The sequence below is a fragment of the Chlamydotis macqueenii genome, chromosome 30 (assembly GCF_036417535.1).
Source record: "Chlamydotis macqueenii isolate bChlMac1 chromosome 30, bChlMac1.mat, whole genome shotgun sequence".
In the NCBI taxonomy this organism is placed as follows: domain Eukaryota; kingdom Metazoa; phylum Chordata; class Aves; order Otidiformes; family Otididae; genus Chlamydotis; species Chlamydotis macqueenii.
Window position 1 is genome coordinate 854,257 of NC_141585.1, and position 24,094 is coordinate 878,350.

The following is a 24,094-nucleotide window of genomic DNA, read 5'->3' on the forward strand; positions in this document are numbered from 1 at the left end:
TGGCTCCTCCTGGCCCCTTTCGCTCGCTCCAGAAGCATTGGCGTTGATCAAAACATCTGCAGAGCTTCGAGCGGGGGGCAGCGAGTGGAGTTTTGCACTGGTTATCTTCCACCTCTTGGTTTTTCCGCCCTGATCATGGGCAAAGGGAGGGAAAGTCAGCTGCCAGCATGAAAGAACAATTTGGAGTTAATTTCCTTCTTGTGTAACTGGAGCACTGAGCGGGGTTACCTGGGTGTTCCTGAGGTTGGGGTTGGTCGGAACGTCTCCCCTCCTCGCAGCGGAATCCAGCTGCCCCTTGCAGAAGTGACTTTTTGTCCCCTGCAGCAAAGCTTGTCAGGCTGATTTACAGGCACGCCGTGTGTTTCGGACGCTCCCCCGCGCCGTTCTGCCGCGCTTTCGCCCCTCTGGTGATGGATTAACCGCAAAGCAGCCCTTCCCCTGGGCTCTGAGCTCTGCGTTCTCGGCCCGGGGAGCGCGTCCCCAGGAGGCAGCTGGCGCGCGCGAGGCGCCGAGCCCGTTTGCCACCCGTGCTGCCGTCTCTGAGGTCTGGGCTCGTCCAGCTTCCCGGGAGCGTTGGGGTTGCAGCGTCACTGGGTTTTTAGACACCAAATATCGCTGTGGGGTTGTGTTTGGGGTGAAAAGCCTTGAATTAAGTGCAGGTATAGAAATGCTCAGTGCTTGTAAGGGTTTTTATGGCTCTGTGCTCCTCGAGGACGCAGGCACTAAAGCTGAAAGATCTGATGACAATTAATTAGCTGTGCTAACGAAAAGCCCCTCGGACTGCTCGAAGCTGAGCAGGATGGACCTCGGTCTGCCTGCCATGCGCAGGAACAACCCAAGCACCTCGTCCCCGCAGAGGCCGTGGACTTGGAGCACGCGAGCGCAGGAGAGGAGAGGCCGGGAAGCGCGAATCGGCCGGGAAGGGCTCCGAGAAGTGGGCGGGTGCTAAAAATCCTCTGTTTGTCTTCCAGCCGTATCCGGCGTTGAGTTGGTGGAGAGCACGCAGTTAAGTGCCGCAATTCCAATTTATGCGGCTCAGCGGAAGTAAGAGTGTTAATTAATAACAAGTGTTAATAACTATAATGACATGCACTGCTCTGTAAATCCGGCCCGATCACCCCTGTGCCCAGGGCAGCCTGGTTTTTCCTCTAAAGGCGTATTTTAGCAGCACCTCAACGAGAAAGATCTGGGGAAGAGATTGCAGAACAGATCTGGGGGGGAAAAAAAATGCTGTAGGAGGTTTTGAGATGAATTTTGGGGTGTTTTGGAGAAGACAGCCCCGCCTCCTGGTGCCATTTCCTACAGCTGTGCCCAGCCTCATAGCTCTGCTTCCTTCCGAGGTCTCCAGCCCCGCGGGGAACATCTCGCAGCAAGGAGTTCCGAGGTGCTCGAGCTCGCTGGGGTGTCTGTTGGTTATCAGCGGTTAGACCGCTGGCAGAACTTGTTTCTGGAGCGTTGCGTATCGACACGTACCGATAATGCAGCACCGCAGCAGCAGCTGAACTCCTTAGCCCGGCTGGGGAGCTGCCCCCACCTTCATGTCCGCTTATTTTAACTGCTTTAGATGAGAAACACGTGAACCAGGCTTCAGAGAATATTAAATGGAGGACTTCTTTCCAGAATGTGCCGCCCAGAGCGTCGTTTCATAGCCTGAAAGTTTCCGGGCTAGAAATCCGTCTGTAATCCGGAATATTTCCGTAATGTAGGGCAGTAATTGCAGGAGGACTTCGTGAGGCTCCAGCCACCGCGCTGACGTGGCCGCTCATTAACACAGGTCTGAAATCCTCCCGATGTCCTTCTAGAACCAGGAAATCGATGTATCTCAGCTCCAATTCCAGGCTCCTGTGATCATTCTCGCGTTCAGTGGGTCAAGGTTTGCTTTACGTGCCACCACTCCCTCTCCCGCGTCCTGCGGATCAGCTGACAGAAGTTTGTTCAGCCAGACATCACTGCAGTTCTCTTTGGTGGGCTCTTCCCCAGAAGTTTCTCTGTTTAAACTCTGTTTAAAAAAAAAATAATAATCATCATCATCATCAGCCTCTGCTGGTGCCATTCTGGCATCTGAGGGGACAGAACAAACCCTTCTGTGCTCTTGGAGCTTTTATTTTCCCCCCTCAACCTATCCCGCAACGCCTCCGCTCCTGCTCCGTCTCCGTCTCCTCCAGCACGTTTTCTAGGAGTTGCGGCCGCAAACTGGGAACATCAAACGAAACCGCACAGCGGCGCAGACAGAAGGAGGTGGTTCCTCGCACAGCTCAAAACTCTGGAATTTCTTGGGTTTTACGTGGATTAAAATTTTAAAAAGCAGGGGAAAAAAGGCCCTCAAGGAGCAACACGGGTGGCCGAGCCACGACATGGGGGTATTTGGGGGAGCAGCGTTACGCCCTCACCCTGGTTTTGCCCTCTGAAGGTCTTACTCTGCCAACACCCCCCTCTCCCACAGCGAGCCGGTGGTGGTCCGGTTTTCCTGGGTCTCCCCCGAGAACAGAAGATTTCCTTTGTTCCACATCTTTTTTCGTACAAGCTCCATCGATCGAACCTTGCCAGAGTTCGGTTTATGCTGCGCTCCGTCATCCTTCACAGCGCTACACGTTCTGGCTGTCATCGTTTGGAATGAAAGCGGGTCCTTCGCCGTTGGGCTTTGCTTCAGGTGAAAAAAGCAGGGAATGGGTTTGGAAAAGGATGCGAATTGTGAAATGCAAGGCTTGAGGGAGAGCGGGGCTGCTTTTGGGTGCAGCCTGCCTCTGCTCGCCCAGTCCCCGCTGCCGCCGGGCGCCGGTAAGCCTCTTGGATCTGCTTTTTGAGGTAAAACCTGAGGAAAAAGCCGCTGTCCCCCTGAGCCGAAGCCTTTGCCGCCGCTGCTCCTCAGGCCGAGCTTTGAAGGGAGGCGTGGCTCCAGCCTTAGGGCTCCTTCGGCGGCGGGGGGCGGGGGTTTTGGGGGTGATGCCCCTGGGAGCACCGGGCTGGGGGCGGCTCAGGGCCGCGGCCTAGGCCCCGGGGAAGGTCAAAGGTCAGCGTAGGAGCCGCAGGGCACAGGTGAGTGGTCAAGGCCCCGGCGTGGGCCCGCCCTGCGGCACCGGGCCCGCGGGCGCCATGGCGACCCCGCCTCCCTCAGATCGCGACGTGAGGGAGCGAGCCCCGCGCCGCTGCCCAATCAGGAGAGGGAATGGGTGTGATTGACAGGTGGGAAACCCGGGGTCGGCCCGCGGAGGAGGCGCCTCCACCAATAGGATCGGGGATGGCTGGCCAATGGGAGAGGCGGGCGGATCGCGCCTCTAAGGGAGTTCGGCCAATGGAGCGGGCGGGGGCGGGCTTCTGGAGCGCGGCCAATGGGGAGCTTCGTGGGCGGGCCAAAGCGGCGGCGGGGTCCAATGGGCGGCGGGCGCGGCGCGCCTGCGCAGGGGGCGCTCCGGCGAGCAGAGCGGCGGCGCTGGCCGTGAGGCGGAGGGGAAGCGATGGAGCAGGGCTACGGCGGTAGGTGTGGGGCGGCCCCGGGGCGCCGGCCCTCCCCCCCCTCCCCCGGGACGGCGGCTCGGTCCTCCCGCCGCCTCGGCAGCAGCTCCGGTTGCGGCGATGGGGGGGGGGTCGGGTCAGTCCTTACGGGAGGCGTTATGCCCGCCTCCCGTGAGGGGGCTCCGCCGCTGATTGGCTGAGCGGCGCGTCGCTCCGCGCTAGGGCGCTGCCCATTGGTGGTCGGCCGCCGTGGAGCGGGGGGCCGTTCCCTCCTCACCCCCCGCAGCGCTGGGGGGGCGGAAATGGAGCCGGTCCCATTTCTAAAGACGACACAAAATGGCGGCCGCGCGGCCCCGCCCCCGCCGCGTGCGTGCCGGGCCTCTTCCCCCCTCCGGTTGCGACCCCCTCGGGGGTCCCGTCCCCTCCCTGGCGAGGCCTGGCCGCTTTTTTGGGGGGGCCGTGGGGGGGGCAGCTGGAGGATCTCCCCTACATGCGCCCCCCGGCTACCGGTTCTACCCCAAACGGCGCCTACAGTGCCCCCCGCTCCACCCCGTTACCCCCAGGAGAGGCAGCAGCGGCTCGGTTGGGAGCGGGGCCCCGAGCCAGGCGCCTGTCACAACCACCGACCCCGCCGTAACGAGCCGCGGCGTCTCTTCCCCCCTCGGGTACCCCCCCTCAGATGCCCCCCTAACCCGTCCGGGTATGTTTTTTGCGCCCTGCGATATTTTCCTCCTCCCCGCTATGAAAAAAAGCGGAAAGAAGGCGTCAGACAAAGCGTAAGGGCGCAGATGAGAACCCTCTGAAATGCCGGCGAGCGTCGAAACGGCGGGGAAAGGCTGTTAAGGTTCGTTTGCCAGCGGTTGGTGAGGGGAGAAACCCCGTCCTCCTCCGTCAGAGCACCCAACGGCGTTGAGTTCGGTAGCGCTGGGGTGCTCTCCCAGCTCTTCCGGTTTGTTTAACGTCTCTTTAAACAATGAGATGAGGCTCGCAGAGGTGGAAACAGAAGAATGTTTATGTTTAACAGCTGAATATCGCGTGTTTAAAGCCCCTCGATGAAGTTTATTCCGATGTGAGATGGCGGCACATGGGTAAGCGCCCCCAGACCTGAGCCCGAGGCAGCCCCGCAGCCCGGATCCTCTCCTCCTGCTCCCGTTTGGAGCCCTCTGTCCTCTTCCCGCCTTGAATTCCCGCTTCGCTTCTGTTGGCGTTCAGGGACGCGAAGATCCCACGAGGGCGATTTTTTACCTCGCTGTTGAAAACGCTTCCTTCGTTTTCATAACGTAATTATGACTGCAGCAGGATTTGATAAATAATACCACGGCGATGCCGTTTCTGCGTGGGTTTTATCAGGTTCCTGATACCTCGCGCGTCGCTTTTTCTGCAGAGATCGTTCATAATTCCTCCCGGCGGTGGGTTGGTACAAACCTGTTGACAAGCTGCTCTTCCCAGGTTCCCTCTCTCTCTGCTTTCAGCTTGGCGGAGATCTGATGCCCAGCATCTCTTTTGTCCCTCTTTTAAGTGTGCTTTCAGTGTTTTACCAGTTCTTGAGGCATAAAAATGAGGTGAGAAACTGCAGTGGGATGAAAAACACCTTAAACGTGTGTTGGGTTGTGCTCTGAGTGCTGGTTTCCCTCTCCCGACAGTTGAGCGAGTCTGGATAAACAACTCGGAAGGGTTCAGGCAGCTAAGAGTTGTTTCTGAGAACGATTTCCGTGGATTCGTGACGTTAACGAGCTACTTAAAGCTGGGGTCTTCCCTTCACCTTGCAGAACTGTTAATAAATTAACACCCCTGAGCATGTTGCAGCTTTAGAGAAGTTTTGTCGTGGATTTTTACTATTTTATGGTAAAAAAAGGAATGAGTTCTTACAGTTCCTGCGTATTTGGGGTTTTCTAAATAAAGCTTCGGTGCAGTCAGCTCAGCTGAGAACTGGCCCGTTCTGTTTTCATTCCCCGTGCCTTGGGGATCGTGCAGTTCCACGTGAGCGGGTTTTTGAGGAGAGCAGCTTTTACAGTCGAGCCTTGTGTAGGAGAGTGTGATCTACAGATTTAATTTAAATACTTCGTGACTCCAGCAAAAGAGAAATTTTGTTCCCTGCGGATAAAGTCCTTTGTTGAAATCGGCGGGAGAACCTCCGATCACTGCTGTCAGAAGGGGTTCCCTGATCTGGCTCCTAGACCCCAGGGTGTTAAATTTAATTTTTTCAGACCTTTGGATAGACTGAATGACATAAATCTCACGATGTTGCTCCATCATCTCTGGATTCACGCTCTGCTTGTACACGTATGTGGAGAAAAATGATTCCCAAGCTTTTCCCCCAGCTCAGGGAGCGCTGTCTCGGGAATTAACTGGGAACCAGGGCACACGGCGCATTCAGCTCGGTAAAATTCACCGCTCGGTCCCTTCCAAGTTGGTTTTTTTCCTGCTTTGCACTTTATTTCACATCTGTTTTCCCAAGAGAAGGCGATGACGATTTATCCCGCCGAGTTTTCCCCTCCTGAGAATGGTTACGGACGTGCTGCGCTGCTGCAGAACTGACGGGTACAACCTCTGCTTGCTGGTACCGCGTCGTTAATACCACCAAGTCCCATCTAGTGGTTTCTTTAATGTAATATTTTGTTTCAAAATTAGACGTTGAGCCCTTAATTACCGTGTTTTGAAGTTGTACTGAAATTTTGAGGTCTCTGCTTTGGAATTTTGAGGTCTCTGGTTTGAAAGCTTGAGGTCTTTGCTTAACCCAGATTTCTGCACTCCTTGAAAGAATACGGCCATCGCGGTAACACCGGTGTGAGCGCCACGTGCCCTGCGTCTCGGCAAGCCGGACGCCAGCGTATACGCACGTGACGTAAAAGCGGGGAGCATTATCCTGCAGAATCTGAGGGTGCAGAGAGGTGGGACTCCCTTTGCCTGAAAATCGCTCTGTGTGGGGCCCTTTCCCTCGAGGTTTTGTGCTGGGGCCAGGCTGGTTTTACCCTCTGACTTCGCGAGCCCAAGGTTTTGTCAGACGGCTTAGAGACCGCAGGAGAGGAGCTCGCGTGTGACCCGACGTCTGCGTGCCGTGGAAAGCACGAGCGCTGCTGCTATTTTTGGCGCCTCTGGCTGAGAAATCGAGCGACCTGCCCAGAGGAGAGCTTTCCTACGCTGGCTTTGTTTCCTATTCCCGCTTTTCTCTGGCCGGGAGCTCGGCACGCGCTGGGACGATGCCTGTGATGACCAGGGCTTTGGTGTCGCTCGCAGCGATCGCGTGCGCTCAGCAGTTCGTTTTGGAGAGTGAGCTAACGCGCTGGAAGAGGGAGCGTTAAAATCGAGCTGTGGGTTTAAGGCCAGGCTTTGGGGCGGCCGCGGTCAACGGAGCGAAGGTTTGTCCGTGACTTCCGTGCTCCGTCTTGACCGGATCACACCAGCGACTGGAAAACCGCGTCCCGGTGCCATCCCGCTCCCGCTGGGAAGCAAAACTGAACTCGGCCTGACAACGCCGCGGGCGGGGAGGGAAATTCTGCGGCGATAAGGCTCTGATTTGAACGGGCGCTCGCGCCTCGCGGTTCCTGTTTGCTGGCGCTGCGGTTTCCGTAGGAGCTCACCCGCGGTTTCTGGAGGTTCCGTGAGCGCCCACGCAAGGGAGAGGCGTCCTGTGCGTCCTCGGTCGGCGGCAGCAGGTTTGCGCGGGGAGCTGGGGGCTGTCTGGAAAAGTCAGTGTTCTGCAGAATTGGGGGTTGTCAGCAAAAAATAACAGGTTTTGGAAAATTGAGGGGTGCCTCCAAAAATAGAAAATATTTACAACATTAGGGGCTGCCTCCAAAAATGTAAAAGCTTTGCAAATCCAGAGGCTGCCTCCAAAAATAGAAGAGTTTGGCAAAACTGTGGGCTGCCTCAAAAAAACACAGAATTTGTGCAAAACTGGGAGCCGCTGCCAAAAATAGAGAAGCTGTGCAAAATTGAGGGCTAGCGCCAAAAAAGTTTTTTGCGGAATCGGAGGCTGTCTCCAAAAAAAAATAAATGTTTTGCAGAATTGGGAGCTGATTCTAAAAATAGAAAAGCTTCTCAAAATTGATGGCCACCTCCAAAAATGTAAAAATTTTGTGAGATTGGTGTCTGAGGTGCAGAAAAGCGACTTAAACCCTAAAAGAAGGAAGGAAGGAAGCGTGTGCATGTGAATTCCTTTTTCCTGGCTTGTGCAGGCTCTTCCTCAGCCAGGGAATGTTGGAGGGAGAGGAGGTTGCTCAAGAAAAAGGGAAAAGTGCGGATCCAGGAGGGGAAGGAAATGGGGAGAAGTTTTGGGAGTCGATGCCGGGCGTCGGTAGTTCTGCTTGTGGGCCAACTTATTTTTCTGGTCAGGATAATAAATAAAATCAAAAAGCTGCTTTCCTGCAGGGAAGTGTCGGCCGAGACTCTGGGAAGTGCTTTCAGCCAAACTCGCGGCGTACGGCTTTGGATTTCAAAATTGAATTGAAATAATTCGTCGCCGGTCGGGGCCACGCGGGGCTGATTTATCCGGTGCCTTTTGAGCGGATGGCGGCGTTTTGCCGAGCTCGCTGCGGTGCCAGGGATGCTGGTTCCACCCCGGAAACTTGGGAAAAGGTTTAAAACAGCGAGATGGTTCGTTTTGACGAGGAAGGCAAATCACTGCTGTGGAAGGAAGGAGCCGGTGAAGCCGCAGCGGGCGCTCCGGCGTGTCGTGGCCGGTTGCTGCTCCTTGCGCCTGGGAAGCGCTTCATCCCGCTGTTGGTTTTGGAGAGACCAAGCCGAAGCCGCCTCGTTAGCGGAAACCTTGCAATTAGCACTGAAAAATGGCAGGAGCTTGATTTATTTACTGGCTGGCCTGGTAGCGCTGCTCACCTCGGGTCACGTTAGCAGGGTATCCGATATTCCCTAGGAAAAGGGGAACGCGCTTCTGCTGGCCTGACGCGACCAAACGTCCGTTCTCCGTGCCGGTTCCGTTCTTGGGACGACTTATCCCGCGGATTCTCTCCCGTCTAAACGTAGCTTTGCGCCGTCGCTACGTCACGCGCCTCTTCAAACGGGCTTTTCGTTCCAAACACGGTGGGTTTTACTCCAGAACACCTCCTTGACTTTTGGATTGAAACAGCCGGAAGTAAAGCAGCGGGCGAGCTGCAGGCGCGTTTTGCCAACGGTAAGAAGCAGGAGCGCGGCTGTGATTAACGACTTTGTTGGCTTTGGAGTCGACTAAGGGAGGAGTAACGGCAGAGGCCACCCCGCTCATCTCTCTGTTCTTTTTCTTGCAGGTTACGGCACCTGGAACACCGGGGCCTCCAACGCCCAAGGTGAGCTGCGTGTCTTAGAAAAGGGATCTGGGGAGCTGCAATTTTGGAATAAAAGTGATTTTTCTTCTCTGTAGCCAGAGCAGTGCAACACAGAAACAGGTTTTTCAGCCTTTCTCCTCCTCTGCCTGTTTCGGTGCCGATCTAGGTGATGTTTTGGTAAAAGCTTCCTCTGTGACAGCGCTGCGGTTCCTGGCGTTGGATACTGGGGGAGCTGGTCGCAGTCCTGCGTCTGATTGATAACGTGCTTTGCTTCATCTCCTCCGTTTATTAGCGCTGCCAAACGGAGCGCGTCCCGGGCTGTCTGGGAGTCTGGGCTCTCGCCTCCTCTCCAGCCCCAACCGCGGCGGCGGCGGCAGCGAGGTGCTCCTGGAAGTGATCCTTTTAAGGAACGTTTCTGCTTTTCCGTGGTTTTACTGCTATTTGAGGGCTTTTCTGGAGCCGTTTGAGTCGGTTTCAAGTGCAAATATAGGAAAGTGTTTCCAAAATACATTTCAAAACTCTATATTATCCGTTTCATTTTCACAATTAGCTTTTGGAAGTTCCAGCTTCCTTCTTCCCCATTCTCTGCAAAGGGATACGCATTTTTACCGGCAATTAAACTAAATTATCTCCGTTTAGTCTCTGAACTTTTAACTTTGTTGCTTTTAGAGCTGAAATTCTTTTTTTCCTTTGTCCCATTCAGGCTCCTACGCCACAAACACGTCGAGCTGGCAAGGTACGTGCTAAAAACCCTCGTTTTCCTCCGCGGGTTGGGGTGCCCTGCTCTGCCTCTCGGGTTCCCTGCGGCAAGCGGAGCTGTGTTCCGCTCGGTGTGAAGTATCGCGACGCCGTGCTTTTAAACCGCTCCTCCTTGCGATTTCCTGTGTTTATTTTTACCTCGCTCCGCGGCTGCGGCTTTTTCTTTCACCAGGGGAGCAGCTCTGCCGGGATGGCTGGCAGCCATCTGTTCTTTAAAGCAGAAAAATTAGCTCATTGATGAGAAAAGTTCATTTATTTTCCATCTCCGTTTCTCGTTTGGTCTGGGACAGCCAGATGTGTGTGTTAATAAGTTGATTTTACTGAGATTATATTCTTTTCCCGTCAAAACCTCTGGCAGCCTGACAGTAGGCAGATGCAGTTCTCTGCGTGCAAGGTGGCGCTTCCTCAATAAAAAATGATTCGCTTTCACTAAGAAATGTTTCCTCCCAGAGCAATTAGTTAATTGCCCTTGATTTGGATCATATGGCTGGTTTAAGCCGGTCTTAACGCATTCTTAAGTGAAAGCCCTAGATTTTTTAAATAAAACACAATTTCGTTGGTCCTTGTAGTATAAAATAGAACGCAGCGCGTGGGGCTGTGAATTCAAACCTCCCAGCTCAAGTCATGGATGAAAATGAGGGCTTTTCCTTCTATTACCCCTCTCTTCTTGTAAAGCCTGGCAGCCCCCGTCAGGGCCCCGCGCCCCGTGGTGCCGGGCGTTGTGCCGATGCGGAACAGAAAGGCCGCTCCCGCTCCAGGGACCCTCTGATCTCAATACAACCACAACCCGCAGGCAGATGGGGGAGGACAAAGACACCGCGGGGCCGTGCCGGTCAGCGCCGGCGGCGTCCCTAATGACGGCGATTTGATCGCGGGCGTCGCGGAAAAGGAGAGTTCAGGGGGATTACTGTGGCGATCGCTTTAGGGAGCCCTAGGAGCGAGGTAGCGAAGGGTTTAGCGGATCGGAAGCGGCGAGGGGAAGCCTGCCGCGGCGCTCGCGGCGCGTGTCTGCCGGAGCGGTGCCGGATTGGAGCCCGGGCTGTAGAACTGCCGCAGGGGATTGTCGGGAGCGCGAGCGCGTCCCTCAGTCCGGATCTCGGGATCGAGTGAAGCATCCTGCAGCTTCGCGAGCGCGGCCGCGGTGCGTTGCTTTTCCCACCGTGCGTCTTTGCGCACGCTGCTTCCTGAATTCAACTCCCTGCTTTGATTTTCCGATTAATTTATTTCATCGTGGCCCTTTTTTTTTCTGGATTTATGGCGACGTGGCCGGCAGCGCGTCTGCTTTGGGTTTTCTTGTGTCGTTTTGTGGGACCGTGTGACGCAGACGGCTCGGGGTCTTGCTCAGAAATTGCAAACAGAACCAGCAGCGCTCCGTTTCTGCAGCTGAAATTGCCCAAAGGAGGAAAGTCCGGATGCTTTTAGGGTTGAGCAGCAAGAATCTTCGATATTTCTCACTTTAAAAAACAAATTTCGTTTAAAGGAGGTAAAACCCAGCTGCAGGCTTGCCCGCTAGGGTCTGTTTGCGTCTGAACTGTTCTTCCAGACACTCGTGTCTGTAATGCTGTATTAATATCAATTTTATTTTCCTTGTTTTGCCAGGCTATGAAGGCTACGACTATTACAACACCCAGACCACCGGCGCCAATACAGCGGCCACGTACAACTACGCCGCAGCCAGCTCCAGCAGCTGGGACGCGCCCAAAACATCCGATATGGGCATGAACGCCGACGTCGGCATGCCCGTCCCCTCCTACGGCGCCGAGAGCGCGGCGAACGAGAACTCGGATTCCATCATAGCCAAAATCAACCAGCGTTTGGATATGCTGTCGAAGGAGGGCAGCGGCGGGACGGGGGAGGGCATGGAGGACCAGGAGAGGTGACTGCTCCTCTTAATTATTTTTAATAATTTAAAAAAATGGCTTTCCGTCACTGTAGCTCCAGGTGAAGCTGTTCTGGTTGCAGAGGCACGATCCGGCGTTCGCTCCGTGGAAAATGAGCGTAAGGGTTCATTTTTCAGCTCTCCTGGTGCCGTGCGCGCACAGGCGCACGCATTTTTGTACATACCTCGAGCGTATCCAGCTCGGCGCACACATCGAGCACTGACAGCAGCTTCCCGTTCTCGATGGAGTTCCTAGACTTTGCGGAGGGATTTACTTCAGATTTGTAGGTTTCTTGAAGTATTTTTTGCCTCTGCGTCTCCTTTGCCTCACGCCTACCCAGTATTTTTTTTTTTCCTCCCACTGGGTCAAATTACGGAGAGTTGTTTCGTATCAGTGCGTGTTTTGCTGCTGAAATAATCGTACAGATTTTGGCAAGAGCTACTGAATAAATGAAGATTTGCCTTTCCCCCGCCTTCTCTTTCCCCCCCCTTCTCTCTTTCCCCCCCCCCCTTCTCTCTTTTCCCCCCCCCCTTCTCTCTTTCCCCCCCCCTTCTCTCTTTCCCCCCCCCCCTTCTCTCTTTTTCCCCCCTCCTTCTCTCTTTTTTTCCCCCTCCTTCTCTCTTTTTTCCCCCTCCTTCTCTCTTTTTTCCCCCTCCTTCTCTCTTTTTTCCCCCCTCCTTCTCTCTTTTTTTCCCCCTCCTTCTCTCTTTTTTTCCCCCTCCTTCTCTCTTTTTTTCCCCCTCCTTCTCTCTTTTTTTCCCCCTCCTTCTCTCTTTTTTCCCCCCTCCCTCCTTTTTTTTTGCCATTTGATGCTCACTGCTGCAGTCAGACAGGGTGCTGAGGGGTTTCTCTGCATTAATTCACTCCCGGAGGCGCAGCAGCTAAGAGACCTCGAGAAGCAGCTTTTACCTGGGAAAACTTTTGGGATCTGCTTTTCCTCTGGCAAAACATAATCCGGGGTGGTTTAGTGCTCTAAGGCTACAGCATCCCCGGGGGATTTCTGTTCAGATACTCGTGCAGCAAATCACAGTTCTTTGATACTTATTTGTTTTCCCTGAAACGTAGGAAAAGGTGGAGTGGGATACAGAAAGTGATCTGTATGCAGGGCTTAAAAATATTTTTATCCCGTTTTTCTGGCCCAAAACATTTGGATTGTGATAAAAAAGGATGCAGACGCCCGTGTGACGCGCAGGGATGTTGTTTTGGCTGCTGACAGCTGTCTCCTCCTGCGCAGCTCTTTCAGATTTGAGTCTTTCGAATCCTACGACTCGAGGTCTTCGATGAACGACCGCGACATGTACCGATCCGGCTACGATTACGGAGACGTTGGATCCGATAGGAACGATTCCTTCGGGAGCCAGTTCGACAACCGCCGGGATCAATCTCGTAACCGAGGAAACAACTACGGCCTCATGCGAGGCCGGGGTCAAAACCGCGTTCAAAACCGAGGGCGTCTAAACGCTTTCAACCGCCCCGATCACTTCATGCCCTCCTCCAGCTCCGAGCGCCTCTCGGCTCGTTGGAACGAGCTGAACTACATGGGTGGGCGCGGGATGGGGGGTGCCGGATCCAACAGGCTCCCTTCCCTCTTTTCCCAAGCCCTTGTTCCCGATTATGGCGACTACGGGGACTACGGCGATTATGGCGACTACGGGGATTACGGCGATTACGGCGACTACGGGGATTACGGTGACTACGGAGACTATGACTATGGCATGATGGGGATGTCGGGCATGGGAATGGGACGGTACGGAAATGTGCCGTATGGAATGGGGAGGCAACGGAACAGAGACAGGATGGGGACGGCGCCCTGGCACATGAACGCGCTCACGGTAAGTCGTTGCTGTTGGCTGTTTGTGGGGTTTTTGTTGTTTTTTTTTCTCGTGAAGGTTGCTTTTTGCGTGCCTCGGTGGGTAGGCCTCGCTGTTCTGTACTGGAGAGGCACCCGGCTTAACTCACGCTGCTTCCACCACGGAATAATTTAAACCCGGCGTAGAACAGAGCGTCACCAAGCTTGCGTACAACATTTGCGCCTAAAATACAGCCTCTGATCGCTTACGCGGTCCCCAGTTGCTCCCTGGGGGCGCTGACCCAGCTATGAAATCCTTTTATAGCCCAAAACAAGCCTGCAGGGTCACAAGAATTGAAACTTTTTGGGGAGGTGTAGCAGATGGCTGGGATACTGTGGTTTTTCAGCTTTTTTTTTTTTTTTTTTAATGCCTCGAGTTGATTGATAACGACGGATTCCTTCCCACTTTAGCCCAAGAGAAGAGGTTTCCGAAACCGCTCGGGAGGGCGATCGGACGGCGAGGGAGGAGGACGCAAGCGAAAACAGTCGCAAAGCGGAGACGAACCGGACAGCAAACAGGCGAAAACCGACAGCGAGGGAGACGACAGCGAGAACGGTGCGAGCCCGTCTTCGCCCACTAATATCCGCCGTTTTCTCCTTGTTTTGAGGCGTTTTCGCTTTCAGCTGACGGGTGGTTGTTTCTGTTTCAAAGCCGTTGTATTTTTCCGTATTGTTAGTGTTGTTACAACACCCGTGCCAGTGCACAGGCTTTATAACCCGTGTGTTTTGTGGCCGTGGACAAAGTTTAATGCCCAAAGCGAGCATCGTGAGAGTAAAGATGGAGTTTGCGGCAGAGACTGATGGGGAAAGAGAAACCCGTGAGCCATTTGTGATCTTGGCCAGGGTTTTGAGCCGTTATGGCAGAAATTGGTGATTTATTAGGAGCGTTAAGTGGGAGAAAAGACCCCCCTTACCCTCCCCCCAACACCAGGTAAATGATTTTTCTTTTGTGCAGCAGATGAGGCCGAAGGAGAGGAAAAATCAGGAGACGAAGCTGACAAAGGTGTAAGTAACTCTTTTTTTTTTTATCAGTCTTTCTGGCAGATTTGTGAATATTTAAACACTGGAGCAGTTTCCTCTGCTCTTTTGACTCTGCCGAGGGTCAGAATATTTCACATCACGCAGAAACACAGTACAGTGTTCCTCGAAGCGCAACTCAGCTGCCAGATATTTAAATTTTGATAGTGAGGAGCAATCCTTAGCAGCGCGATATAACCTGATACATGCAAAACAACTGTTTTGTAAACATTTGTAAAGCCAGGCGTTTAATCCCCAAATGACACAACCCATCGCCCGCTCCGTGGCCTGGCTGGGTGGACTGCGAGACCCCCAAATCTCCGTAAGTAACACCGGTGTCTTTTTGTGGTTTTGTTTTCCAGGAGAACGGAAATTGGGGCGATTTGACGGAGAAAGGTAGGGCGTTACCCCCGCCTCACGCAGGCCTGGACTCATCTGACTCTGAATCCATCTGCTTTGCCTCAGCACACTACCAAAAGCTTGATTATTTATTTTTTTTCTGGTCAAAAGCTGTTGTTTTTGTGACCACCGCAGTCCAGGGCTGCGGTGCTGCCTGTCGCGGCACAGAATCGCCGCGCTGGTGAGCAGGGGAGTGCCCAAACGGTCTCATTTCTCGGCTTCTCGGCGCGGACGGCTGCCGTCTGTCCGAACGGATGTTGGCCGCGGCGTTGGTTTATTTTCCTGCCCCTGCCTGGAGGACGGCAGCGAGGACACGCGCGTCTCGCGAGAGGGCAGAGCAAAAACACCGCAAACTAAATAATGTTCAGTAGAGGCTTTAGCCACTGGGCTAAGCTCTGGCTTGTTTTGATTTATTTTTAAATGAATAGGAGTAAATCATGATGTATCAGAACACTAATTTAAAAGCCGTACGGTCTAAAGTAGCTGGATCCACGTCAGCTGGTTGGGGATTGTACTTTCTTGGTGGAGACACATCAACCCCCCGCGCGTTGTGCCTTCCGCATTAGCGTGACGCGGGGCAAAGCACGTGTCGGACTCTTGTTGCCCCTTTCGGGTTTTCAGGGCTGAAACTGAGGTGCAGCTGGATGTGGAATTCTCGTTTAAGCCTCCCGCTGACGCCCGGATCTGGTGTCCGGGCTCCGTGTTGCAAATTCATTCTTACCCGAGTCCTGTGGGGCTGACAGACCTGACTCGCAGCTTCCTACCCCAAAATACTGCAGCGATTAGCTCAGCTGAATCTTGAGCTCCCTTTTACTTAATTACCGAGGCTGTTGGGAAGGAGACGCGAGGAATATATCCAAACCTGTCCCACGGAAACAGAACTGCTACTCGGAACACTCCTGCTTTCTGTCTTTTGTTCTTAACTTTTTTGAGGAGCAATTTCTGCCTTGTGAAAAAGAGATGAACGGGGGAAAAAATGAGAATTTGGGTGAAGCAGCAGCTCCTCTCAAAGGAGGGAGGTAGAGAGGTGTCTGCAGCGTTTGGGTCCCAAAATACTTCAGCCAGCAAAGGGGGGGATTGTGAACACGGTAATTCGGATTTTATTTTTTTATTTTTCCTCCCTTAGCATCCGGAGATGGCTGTGAAGATGACGACGAGGAGGTGAAAAAGAAGAGGGAGAAGCAGCGGAGAAGAGACCGCATGCGTGATCGTGCTATGGACAGGTAAGCAAAGTGATAGGCCGGTCCGGTCCCAGCACTTCCACAAGGAATATTTCCCAAGGATATTCCTCTCCCGCTAGTGTGGGAGAAATCTGAAGTGCTGAGGGATGGTTTTTTGGGGCTCTGCATTCTCATTTCAGCGGGTGTTTTTTCTCTTTTTGTGTGTTTTGTGATTGTTTGAAGATGAGGAGAACGCTGTGGTGTTTAATACACCGATCAGTGTAGTTGTACGTGCAGAAGGGCGTTTTCTGTGCGCAGCCTTGCTCATGAGATAATCCGATAAGCGATCGAAAGACTGAGCCGCGAAGGTGGCTCCAGCGTTTCTGTATCTCGGGGCTTTCCCAAATCGAGGAGAGGATCCTCATGTTGAAGAGGGCTAAGAATTTGTTCAGTTGCTTTTAAATTTTTTTGCAGGATTTTAGCTTCCAATCCTGTAGTGTACAGTTTTTTTCTGGAGAAGCAGATGCTATTTAATCTGTGCAGGTTCTGCAGCCGTTCTAAAGGTCCCCAAGACAAAGGAAAGTTGTGTGGGGTGGCACTTGGAAATAAGTGAAGAGGTAGAAGGCGGGTAACGGTCTCCATCTCGATGTTCTCGTTAAGCGGAAGCTCGTTTCTCATTTGCGGTCTGGTTGCTCTGTTTAGAATCCAGTTTGCCTGTTCCGTCTGCAAGTTCCGCAGTTTTGAGGAAGAGGAGATCCAGAAACACCTGCAGAGCAAGTTCCACAAAGAGACTTTGCGCTACATCGGTACCAAGCTCCCGGATAAAACGGTCGAATTTCTGCAGGTGAGGCGCTGGCTCAGCCCTTCCTTGCATCCGTGCTGGGATTTTCCGGCCTGGTTTGGGATTTTCAGGTTCAGATTTTCAGAGTGGAAGGGGCTACAAATTCATCCGCAAACGACGCCTGGCTTGCTTAGCTCGCGTCACCGCTTGTTAACGCATCACGCAATGACGTCGCTTTCCGTGACGCAGCTTCTCACGGGTTGCCGTGTTGGGAGGGAAAGTTAATTGTAAGAACTTGAACAAAAAGGCCAGAAATTGATATTCCAGAGATCGTCTTTGCCATCTGCACACCTAGAGCTGAGGAAGGAGTGATAAGAACTGAGGCATTTCATTTTCTGTATGACCGTGTTTGCGTTTTGGGGGCATTTTCCAAGGATTTGGGGTCTCCCACAAAGAATTTGATGGTGAAGTGGGAGCAGGCTTCAGTTTGGCTCTGATTTGGATCTTTCTGGCTCTTGTTCTGGTAGAAATGACGGGATGGGGAGGGGAAAACACTCCCTTTGTGGGGTTAATTCACTGACCAGGGTCTTCCCTGTGGGTTTTCTCTGGAGAGCTTGTTTCCCTTCTGAGCCACTTGATTGTGAGGAGGACAGCGAGTTTTGTCCCCTTCCCTCCTAGGAGTACATTGTCAACAGGAATAAAAAAATCGAGAAGCGACGCCAGGAGCTGACTGAAAAAGAGGGCACAAAACAGAAGCCAGATCCTTTTAAGGGTAAGCATCTGTTCTGCAGCCAGAGACCGAGCGAGCGTGCAAGAAAACAAATAAATTTTGCTCCCAAAGAGATGAAACAGCACAAACGTGAAGGATTTCGGTAACTCGGCCTCAGGTTCTGGGTGGTTTTTGCCAACTCTGTGGAATAAATCCTCTTGGTGGGGAAGGGGAACGCTCGTCCCCGCTGCCTTGTGAGGCTCAGAGATGCTAAAATTCAGCAAAAAGTGGAAAAACTCCCCAGGATTGTTGATTTTTGTGGCTGTTGGGTTAACGCAGCTGGATCCTGCGTTCGCTTTTTTTAAAAGAAAGCCGCAGAGTTGATCTGTTGTGGCAACAAGCGTGACGGGGGGAAAACCCACTTGACCTGATGGACGCGCCTGTCCCCGATGCCGTCTCCAACGCGCAGCCACGTCTGTGCCGGAGCGATGAGCGGTTAAGCCGCACATCGGCTGTGAAATCTTGCAGGCAGAAAACCCGAGCCTAAGTAGAGAGGAGGAAGGCAGCCAGAGCTGGGGGAGGTGCGAGTTGTCCCTTCCATCTTTATTAAATGGATTTTTGGAGAGGCGAGATGCTTTTAGGAGTAAAACAGCCTGGGGTAAGTCGATGGCTTTGTACCTTGGGCTGTTACCCCCGTCTCTCCCTCCTGCGCTTGCGTCCTGCGTCGCTCTGATCTATTTTAGAGCAGCCTAACTCTCCCCCTTGACTTAGAGCAAGGTACGTGACTTTTTTTTTTGTCTCTGAAAGCAGAAACTGGAAGGAATATGGGCGCTGAGTTAGCGTGGTGGCTGTGATCTGGAGTCATTAGAGGGGGCGGAGAGGCACCCACGGTGTTAAGTGGCTCTTCTTGAGATTTTGGCTGAGGCCTTGTCGTTGCCATAGGCATTGGCCAGGAACACTTCTTCAAGAAGATCGAGGCGGCTCACTGCATGGCGTGCGACATGTTGATTCCGGCGCAGAACCATCTTCTCCAGCGGCACCTGCGATCTGCCGATCACAACCGAAACCGCAGGGTAAGCAGCCCCGCTCGCTTCCGAACGGGGGCGTCTCATCGTCTCTGCCGGAGCGAGGAGATGCGTCCGGGCGCTTGAGGTTTATTTGTGGCTCCTAAAAAACCCTTCAGGTGCGGACTCGATCGCAGGTTTAGCAGGGCGCGTTGTCCAGGCGTACTGTGTAAACGTGCAGGCTAAATGCTTCCTCTTTCTAAATTTGCAGTTCTTGCTAGAAATTAAAATTAAAAATTTGCTTTTGAGGGCACTTGGGGAATTATAAGTGAGATGTAATGGACGTCTAAATCGGCCCAGGCTGGAGAGGGGCTTTGAACGGTGCAGACGGAGACGGAGTGAGCTGCGGTCAGCGCCGTGCGTCGCTCAGGGCGGTCTTTGTCTCCTCTGTCTTTGAGCGTTTGACGTGAAGGTCTCTGTCCTGGACTCGATTTCGGGGGACTGGGGGATGTTCCAGCTGCTGGTGCTGAAACTCAACTTTCTCCAGGGCTCGTGTTAGTGGGAGAGGTGCAGGCGCTCCTTTGCACCCGCTTTTTGTGATGTTTTCCGGGATTTGAGGGGAATATAAATTCTCAAGCCGAGCTCCTCATTCAAACTGTTCCCCGTGTGAACTGACACCGATGTTCGGTTCCTTCACAGATGGCTGCGGAGCAATTCAAGAAAACCAGCTTACACGTCGCCAAGAGCGTCCTGAATAACAAGCACATCGTCAAGATGCTGGAGAAATACCTCAAGGTGAGTGAAGGAGAGAGTCGACAGCTCCTGCCGAGTTCCCGGAGCAGCGGGATCGGCTCCGCGTTGGTCCCGGAGCAGCACGGAGCCGCCTCTCGCTGCGCGTGCTGCGTGTCGGTGACGGGACGCCTTGCTGCCTGCCACGGGGGAGAAGCGCTGGTTTCACTCCGCTGCCTCTTTCATCTCTAAATCTTGGGTCTGGTTTCTTTTCTCTGTAGGCGGTTTACCACTTCTTGTGTGTTTGTTGGTTTTTTTTATTTATTTTCCTTCACTCGCAGACTCTACCTGCCGTCACTCCCAGATCAATTTACGAAACCGTCCAAAATGGAAACGTAATTTAGAAAAACCCAACCAAATAGCAAAAGGGGCTCCGGTTCCCCAGAGCCACCCCACAAGCTGTGGCCTTTGAGGGGGACGCCGGCCTTTCCCCCCGGTGCAGGGTTTGGGTCGGGAAGCCACCACTCGAATCCCGCCGGGAACGAATCCGACGCGGAATGGCTCCTGGCCCGCTCGCTAACCCAGCCACCGGTGTGGAGGAATTTTATTTTATTTTATTTTTATATCCTGTCTAAAGAGCTGGGCTCTGCGGCGCTCCCAGCACCTCAGCCGAGTAACGGAGCACCCCGAGGGCGGGTGCATCCAAATCCCGTGAGTTGAAACACCCTCGTTAGCCCCCTTCTCCCTTCGTTTTCCCTCCTCTTCCCTTGGGAAGTGGCAGAAAACACCCCAGCCGATCTTCAAAGCCGAGACGGAGCACGAGGCGAGGTCAGGGTAGGGCTCGCTTAAGCCCAAACCAGCAGTCGGAATGGCAGAAAGAAGCCGGGAAGGCAAACGCGGTCTTCAGTGCATAGGGGGGGGAAATAATCCCCGCTCCGCGCGGGAACGCCGCCGAGCGCGCCGGCCGAGCGGTTGTGCCCAGCCGAACGGGCCGCGCGGTATCCGCGGGTCCGGCGTGGGTTTAACGGGCGAGATCCGCATCCGAGAGAGAGGAAAGGTCGAACCTCCTCCGCCAGGCGAAGATGAGAAAGAAGCGCTGTTGGCTACTCGTTCCCTGGGAAAATCCGGGAACGGCCCAGGATCCGAGAGGAGAGAGAAGCCCTTGTTTGCAGAGCTGGCAGACGAGGGCAGGCAGATGCCCGCACACACACCCCCGCCACGGGGGAGCAGATGTTTCCCCGCTCCTGCGGCGGCGTGGTTTTTATTTCAATCTAAACCCGGGACCGAGCTACGTCTCGTCAAGCCCGGTCTCTGCTAAACTCTAGCCCCCCCAAAAAAAAACCTTAAAAAAAAAAAAAAAATTTAAAACTGCAACTCCACCCTTTGGGTCCGGAGAAAAGAGACGTTGAGCTGGAGAGTTTGTCGGCGTAGACGGCCGTCTCTCCCCGTAAACCGGCCTCTCATACACGTTGAACAGGAGGGTGAGATAAAAACCCTGCGGTACCCCACAGGAGAGAGCCCTCGGGGCAGACGAGGTGCAAACCTCTGGGATCTCTCGGAGAAAATTAAAAAAACATCTATAAATATATATAAACCCTTCCCCAAAAGACCGGAACCACTCAAGTGCAACTCCGTCTACCCCTGCCAGGGTCCGCAGGCGCGTCCACATCTCCTCATGATCAACGGTATCAAAGGCTGCCGGCAGATCTAAATGAGTCAGCACGGGCACCTGACCTTTGTCCAGCGGCAGGAGGAGATCTTCGGATCCATCCCAGCACGGTCTCCGTATCATTCCCAGGTGCAAAACCAGGCTGAAAAGGGGTGGAGGAAAATCTGAGGATTCCAGGTAATGCCAAGAGCCGCCTCGCCATAAACGTTCTCGGCAAACCTTCCCCAGAAAGGAAAGCCGGAGACGCAGGGCGATTTAATTAACCAAGACTTGGCCGCATCAAGAGATGATTTCTTGACCATTGGCCTAACGATTCCTCCTCGGAGGGATGGCGGGACGCCTCGCCCCTTCCCAAGGGAAGCCGTGACAGTCTCCACCACGAGTGGACTTCACCTCCCCCGCTAGATGACCAGCGATAACGGACGTTGGGGTCCAGATCGCGAGGTCGAGCCCGATTATTTTCTGTATCCCACCCCCTCTCCGTGACCTCCGTAGGGTTGGGATCGTCAACCGGAGAAGATGAACGTTGAGGTTTCTCCTCCACCTGCATGGATCTTCTCGCGTGGAGGCAGCCAACCTGGTCTGAATCTGATCGAGGCCGAGGGGTGGAGTGGGAAAAAAAAAAAACCAAAAAAAAACCAACCAAAAAAACCCAGGAATGACACCCAAAAAGGAGGGAGGGTCCGGAGAGCTTTTCCCTTCTCGCTTTCTGCAAAACACAACCTCTCCGCCTCGCCGCGGTCGATCAGATCTCAGGTGAGGTTTCTGCCGTCGCCGGCATGCCGCCCTCCCTCCTTCCCTTGCCCCTTTCGCCGCGGGAGCGTGGTGACCCGTGAGGGGCGGGCAAAAAAAAAAAGAAAAAAAAAAAAACAAAAACCCCAAAGAAACGGGAATGTTGGCAGGCAGGTGTGGCCTCGGAGTGCGACACGGGTGTGTGTGGGGCATCTCCTCTCTGCAAGGTCGAGGTTCTCGGGCAGGGACGGCCCCGCTTTGACCCGACGAGCGCTCGCCCCGCGCCTCGGTAACGCCCGAAACGCTCCCTGAGCCGCGGGGAGCGGTGCTGGGATCCGCTGGCGGCCGGGATGAAGGTAACCAGGGTAAAAATCAAAAACCACCAAAAAAAAAAAAAAAGCAACTACAAAACCAAAATCTGGAGGGTCTTGGTGTCCCCAAGAGACCCCTCGCAGTAGGACGTAACGTGGGAGAGAGCGAGGGCTGCGAGGTTACGACCGCGTCTGGATTCTTCTGTCTCCCAAAATAAAAAAGAAAATTTAAAAAAAAATACATAGAGAGATGAAAACCTGGAAGCGTCGCCGCTCTTCCCAGCCAGGGAAAGGGAGTCCGGCCGCTGGCGCCTCGAAACCAGGCGGGGACGGAAGGTTGAGGAATTCCTTTTGGATTTTAATCGGCTGGGTTAAACCCAAATTCCTCCCGGGCGCGCAGCGGAGCCGATAACAACCCCGGCACGCTCTCACGGCAGCGCCGGCGCCGCTCTGCCTTAGCGCGGGGTCCGTCCCCGCTGCCCGCGCCGCCGCACGGGAGCTTTTATTGGTTTATTTTTAGCGGAGTCTTTCCACTCCTTCCCGGCATGGGATCTTTTTTCCCAGGGTTCTCTGGCTGCAAATCCTTTGGGATTTTCCACGATGGATGATTATTTTTTTTTTTTCTTCCCACCATTATAAGAATTGTCCATCACCAGGCTGATTTTCAGTTGCCAAAAATCCCTCTCCCGTGTTTTTTCACGGCCGAGATGCCCTTTGCTTCGCCGCAGCTCGATGACTCTCTGTCTCTCTCCGTCTTATTATCTTTCCGCAGGGAGAAGATCCTTTTACGGATGAAATCACGGATCAGGACGTCGACGAAGCTCTGGAAGGCGGAGAGGCCGCTGCGGAAGGAACGACCGAACCCGCCGCCATCGAGGCCGCGCAGGAAGGAGAAGGAGGAATTGGGGAAGCAACGGAAACGGCGGAAACTTCCGAAGAGTTTTCCAAACCTGAGGAATTCCTTAAAAATCTGGGAGAACCCGATCAGCCCCCCAAACCTCTGCTGATGCCCCCGTTCCTGCAAGACGACGAGCTGGAAGGGGAGGAGATGCCGTCGGAGATGGCACCAGAGGTGACGTCGGAGGCGGCGGCGGAAGTGCCGGCGGCGGCACCTTCGGAAGCGGCGGATGAGCCGCCTGCGGTTCCCGAAAATCCCCAAGAATCTGCAGTTTCTCCCCAAAACGAAACTGAGGGTTGGGTGGGCAAAGAGGAGGAGGAGGAGGAGGAGGAGGAGGAGGAGGAAAAGGGGAGCGAGGCAGCGGCTGCGGCCGGCTGCAGCGAGGAGGAGGAGGAGGAGGAGGAAGAGGCTCCACCGGCGGGTGCGGAGCCGCTGCCGGAATAACTGTGAATGTTTGCGTGAAGGTGATGGTATAAATCCTTGATTTTTTTTTTATTGATTATTAATTTTTTCTTCTCATTTTTCGAGCCCGCTGCCCAAAAAGTGGCCAATTTTGGTTTTAATTAAGGGGGAGGGGCCCGGCTGCTTCGTTACAGAGCAACCCCAGCGCGTAATCGATCTCGTTACGATTAATTTCGCTTCGGTTCCGCAAATTCTTTTTTTGTTTGTTTTAGGACGAAGAGTGCAGGAAGCCGTGACCTGCCCCGAGAATCCCTCCGGCTGCAGCTCCGGCTGGGTTTTTTGAGGGAGTTTTAGAAAGAAAAAGGCAAAAAAAAAAAAAAAAAAAAAAAAAGATTTGGAAACATTAATAAAAGCATCGCTTCGATCCCGGCGGCTCGTGGGGTTTTAACCGCAGCGGTAACGGCGGCGGGCCGGCGCCGTCGTCCTTCCCTCGTCCCCTGTCCCCCTAACGCCAAAACTACCCCAGTTAGGGAATTTTTGTTGTTATTTCCCAAAAAAGTTGCATTTTTTCCTGCTGGGGGCTGCGTTTTCATCTCCCTGTGTTCCCGCCTGAGGTTCTGGGTCGCTGGTTCCGTTTATGAAGAGCAGCTGGATGGCCGCCGGCCGCGGTTTGCGCGGGGCTGCGCTGCGGGCGCAGGCCCTCGTCGCCTTTTCCCCGAAAAAGCCCTTTTCTGCCCCAGTCGGCGCGTTGCGGCCAGCTGCTCTGTGGCCAAGCCCGTTTCTTGAAAGGATTCACAAAAGCCTGATGATTTGGTGCGTGCTGGGGTGCAGCCGCAGAGGCTGGACGGAGAATAAACTCTTTTTTTTTTTTCTTTTTTCCCCAAAAGCCCTTTTTCTCCTCCCAGCCACAGGCTTGCGGGCCCGCTCACGCGCTGAGCTGAGCCCAGGCCTCGGCCCCGCTCCGTGCGGGGCAGGGCGCGGCCGGTGACGTCGGCGAGGGAGGTGGCGACGTCACCCCCCCTCCGCCGTGTGACGTCACGCCGCGGCTCCCTCCCCGCGCTCCTCGTCCTGTGACGTCACG

The 24,094-nt window shown here is 54.0% G+C and overlaps 1 protein-coding gene across 6 annotated transcripts; it reads left to right on the plus strand.

Annotated features, from left to right (window-relative positions):
- Positions 1–3,385: 3,385 nt before the first annotated feature.
- AKAP8 (A-kinase anchoring protein 8) lies at positions 3,386–23,437 on the plus strand. 6 transcript variants are annotated; one of them, XM_086769034.1, is made up of 14 exons: positions 3,386–3,474; positions 8,697–8,735; positions 9,418–9,450; positions 11,073–11,349; positions 12,588–13,185; positions 13,614–13,758; positions 14,158–14,207; positions 14,582–14,615; positions 15,745–15,841; positions 16,481–16,622; positions 17,238–17,331; positions 18,211–18,341; positions 18,972–19,067; positions 22,486–23,437. In XM_086769034.1, exons 1-14 carry the CDS (start codon positions 3,456–3,458, stop codon positions 23,053–23,055), a joined length of 2,325 nt encoding a protein of 774 aa, XP_086625160.1. In that variant the 5' UTR covers positions 3,386–3,455; the 3' UTR covers positions 23,056–23,437. The 6 variants fall into 6 exon arrangements, with proteins under 6 accessions (XP_086625160.1, XP_086625161.1, XP_086625162.1 ...); XM_086769035.1 differs by having other exon boundaries at positions 14,161–14,207; XM_086769033.1 differs by lacking the exon at positions 14,582–14,615 and having other exon boundaries at positions 3,441–3,474; positions 14,161–14,205; positions 22,486–23,075; positions 23,286–23,437.
- The last annotated feature ends 657 nt before the right edge of the window (positions 23,438–24,094 follow it).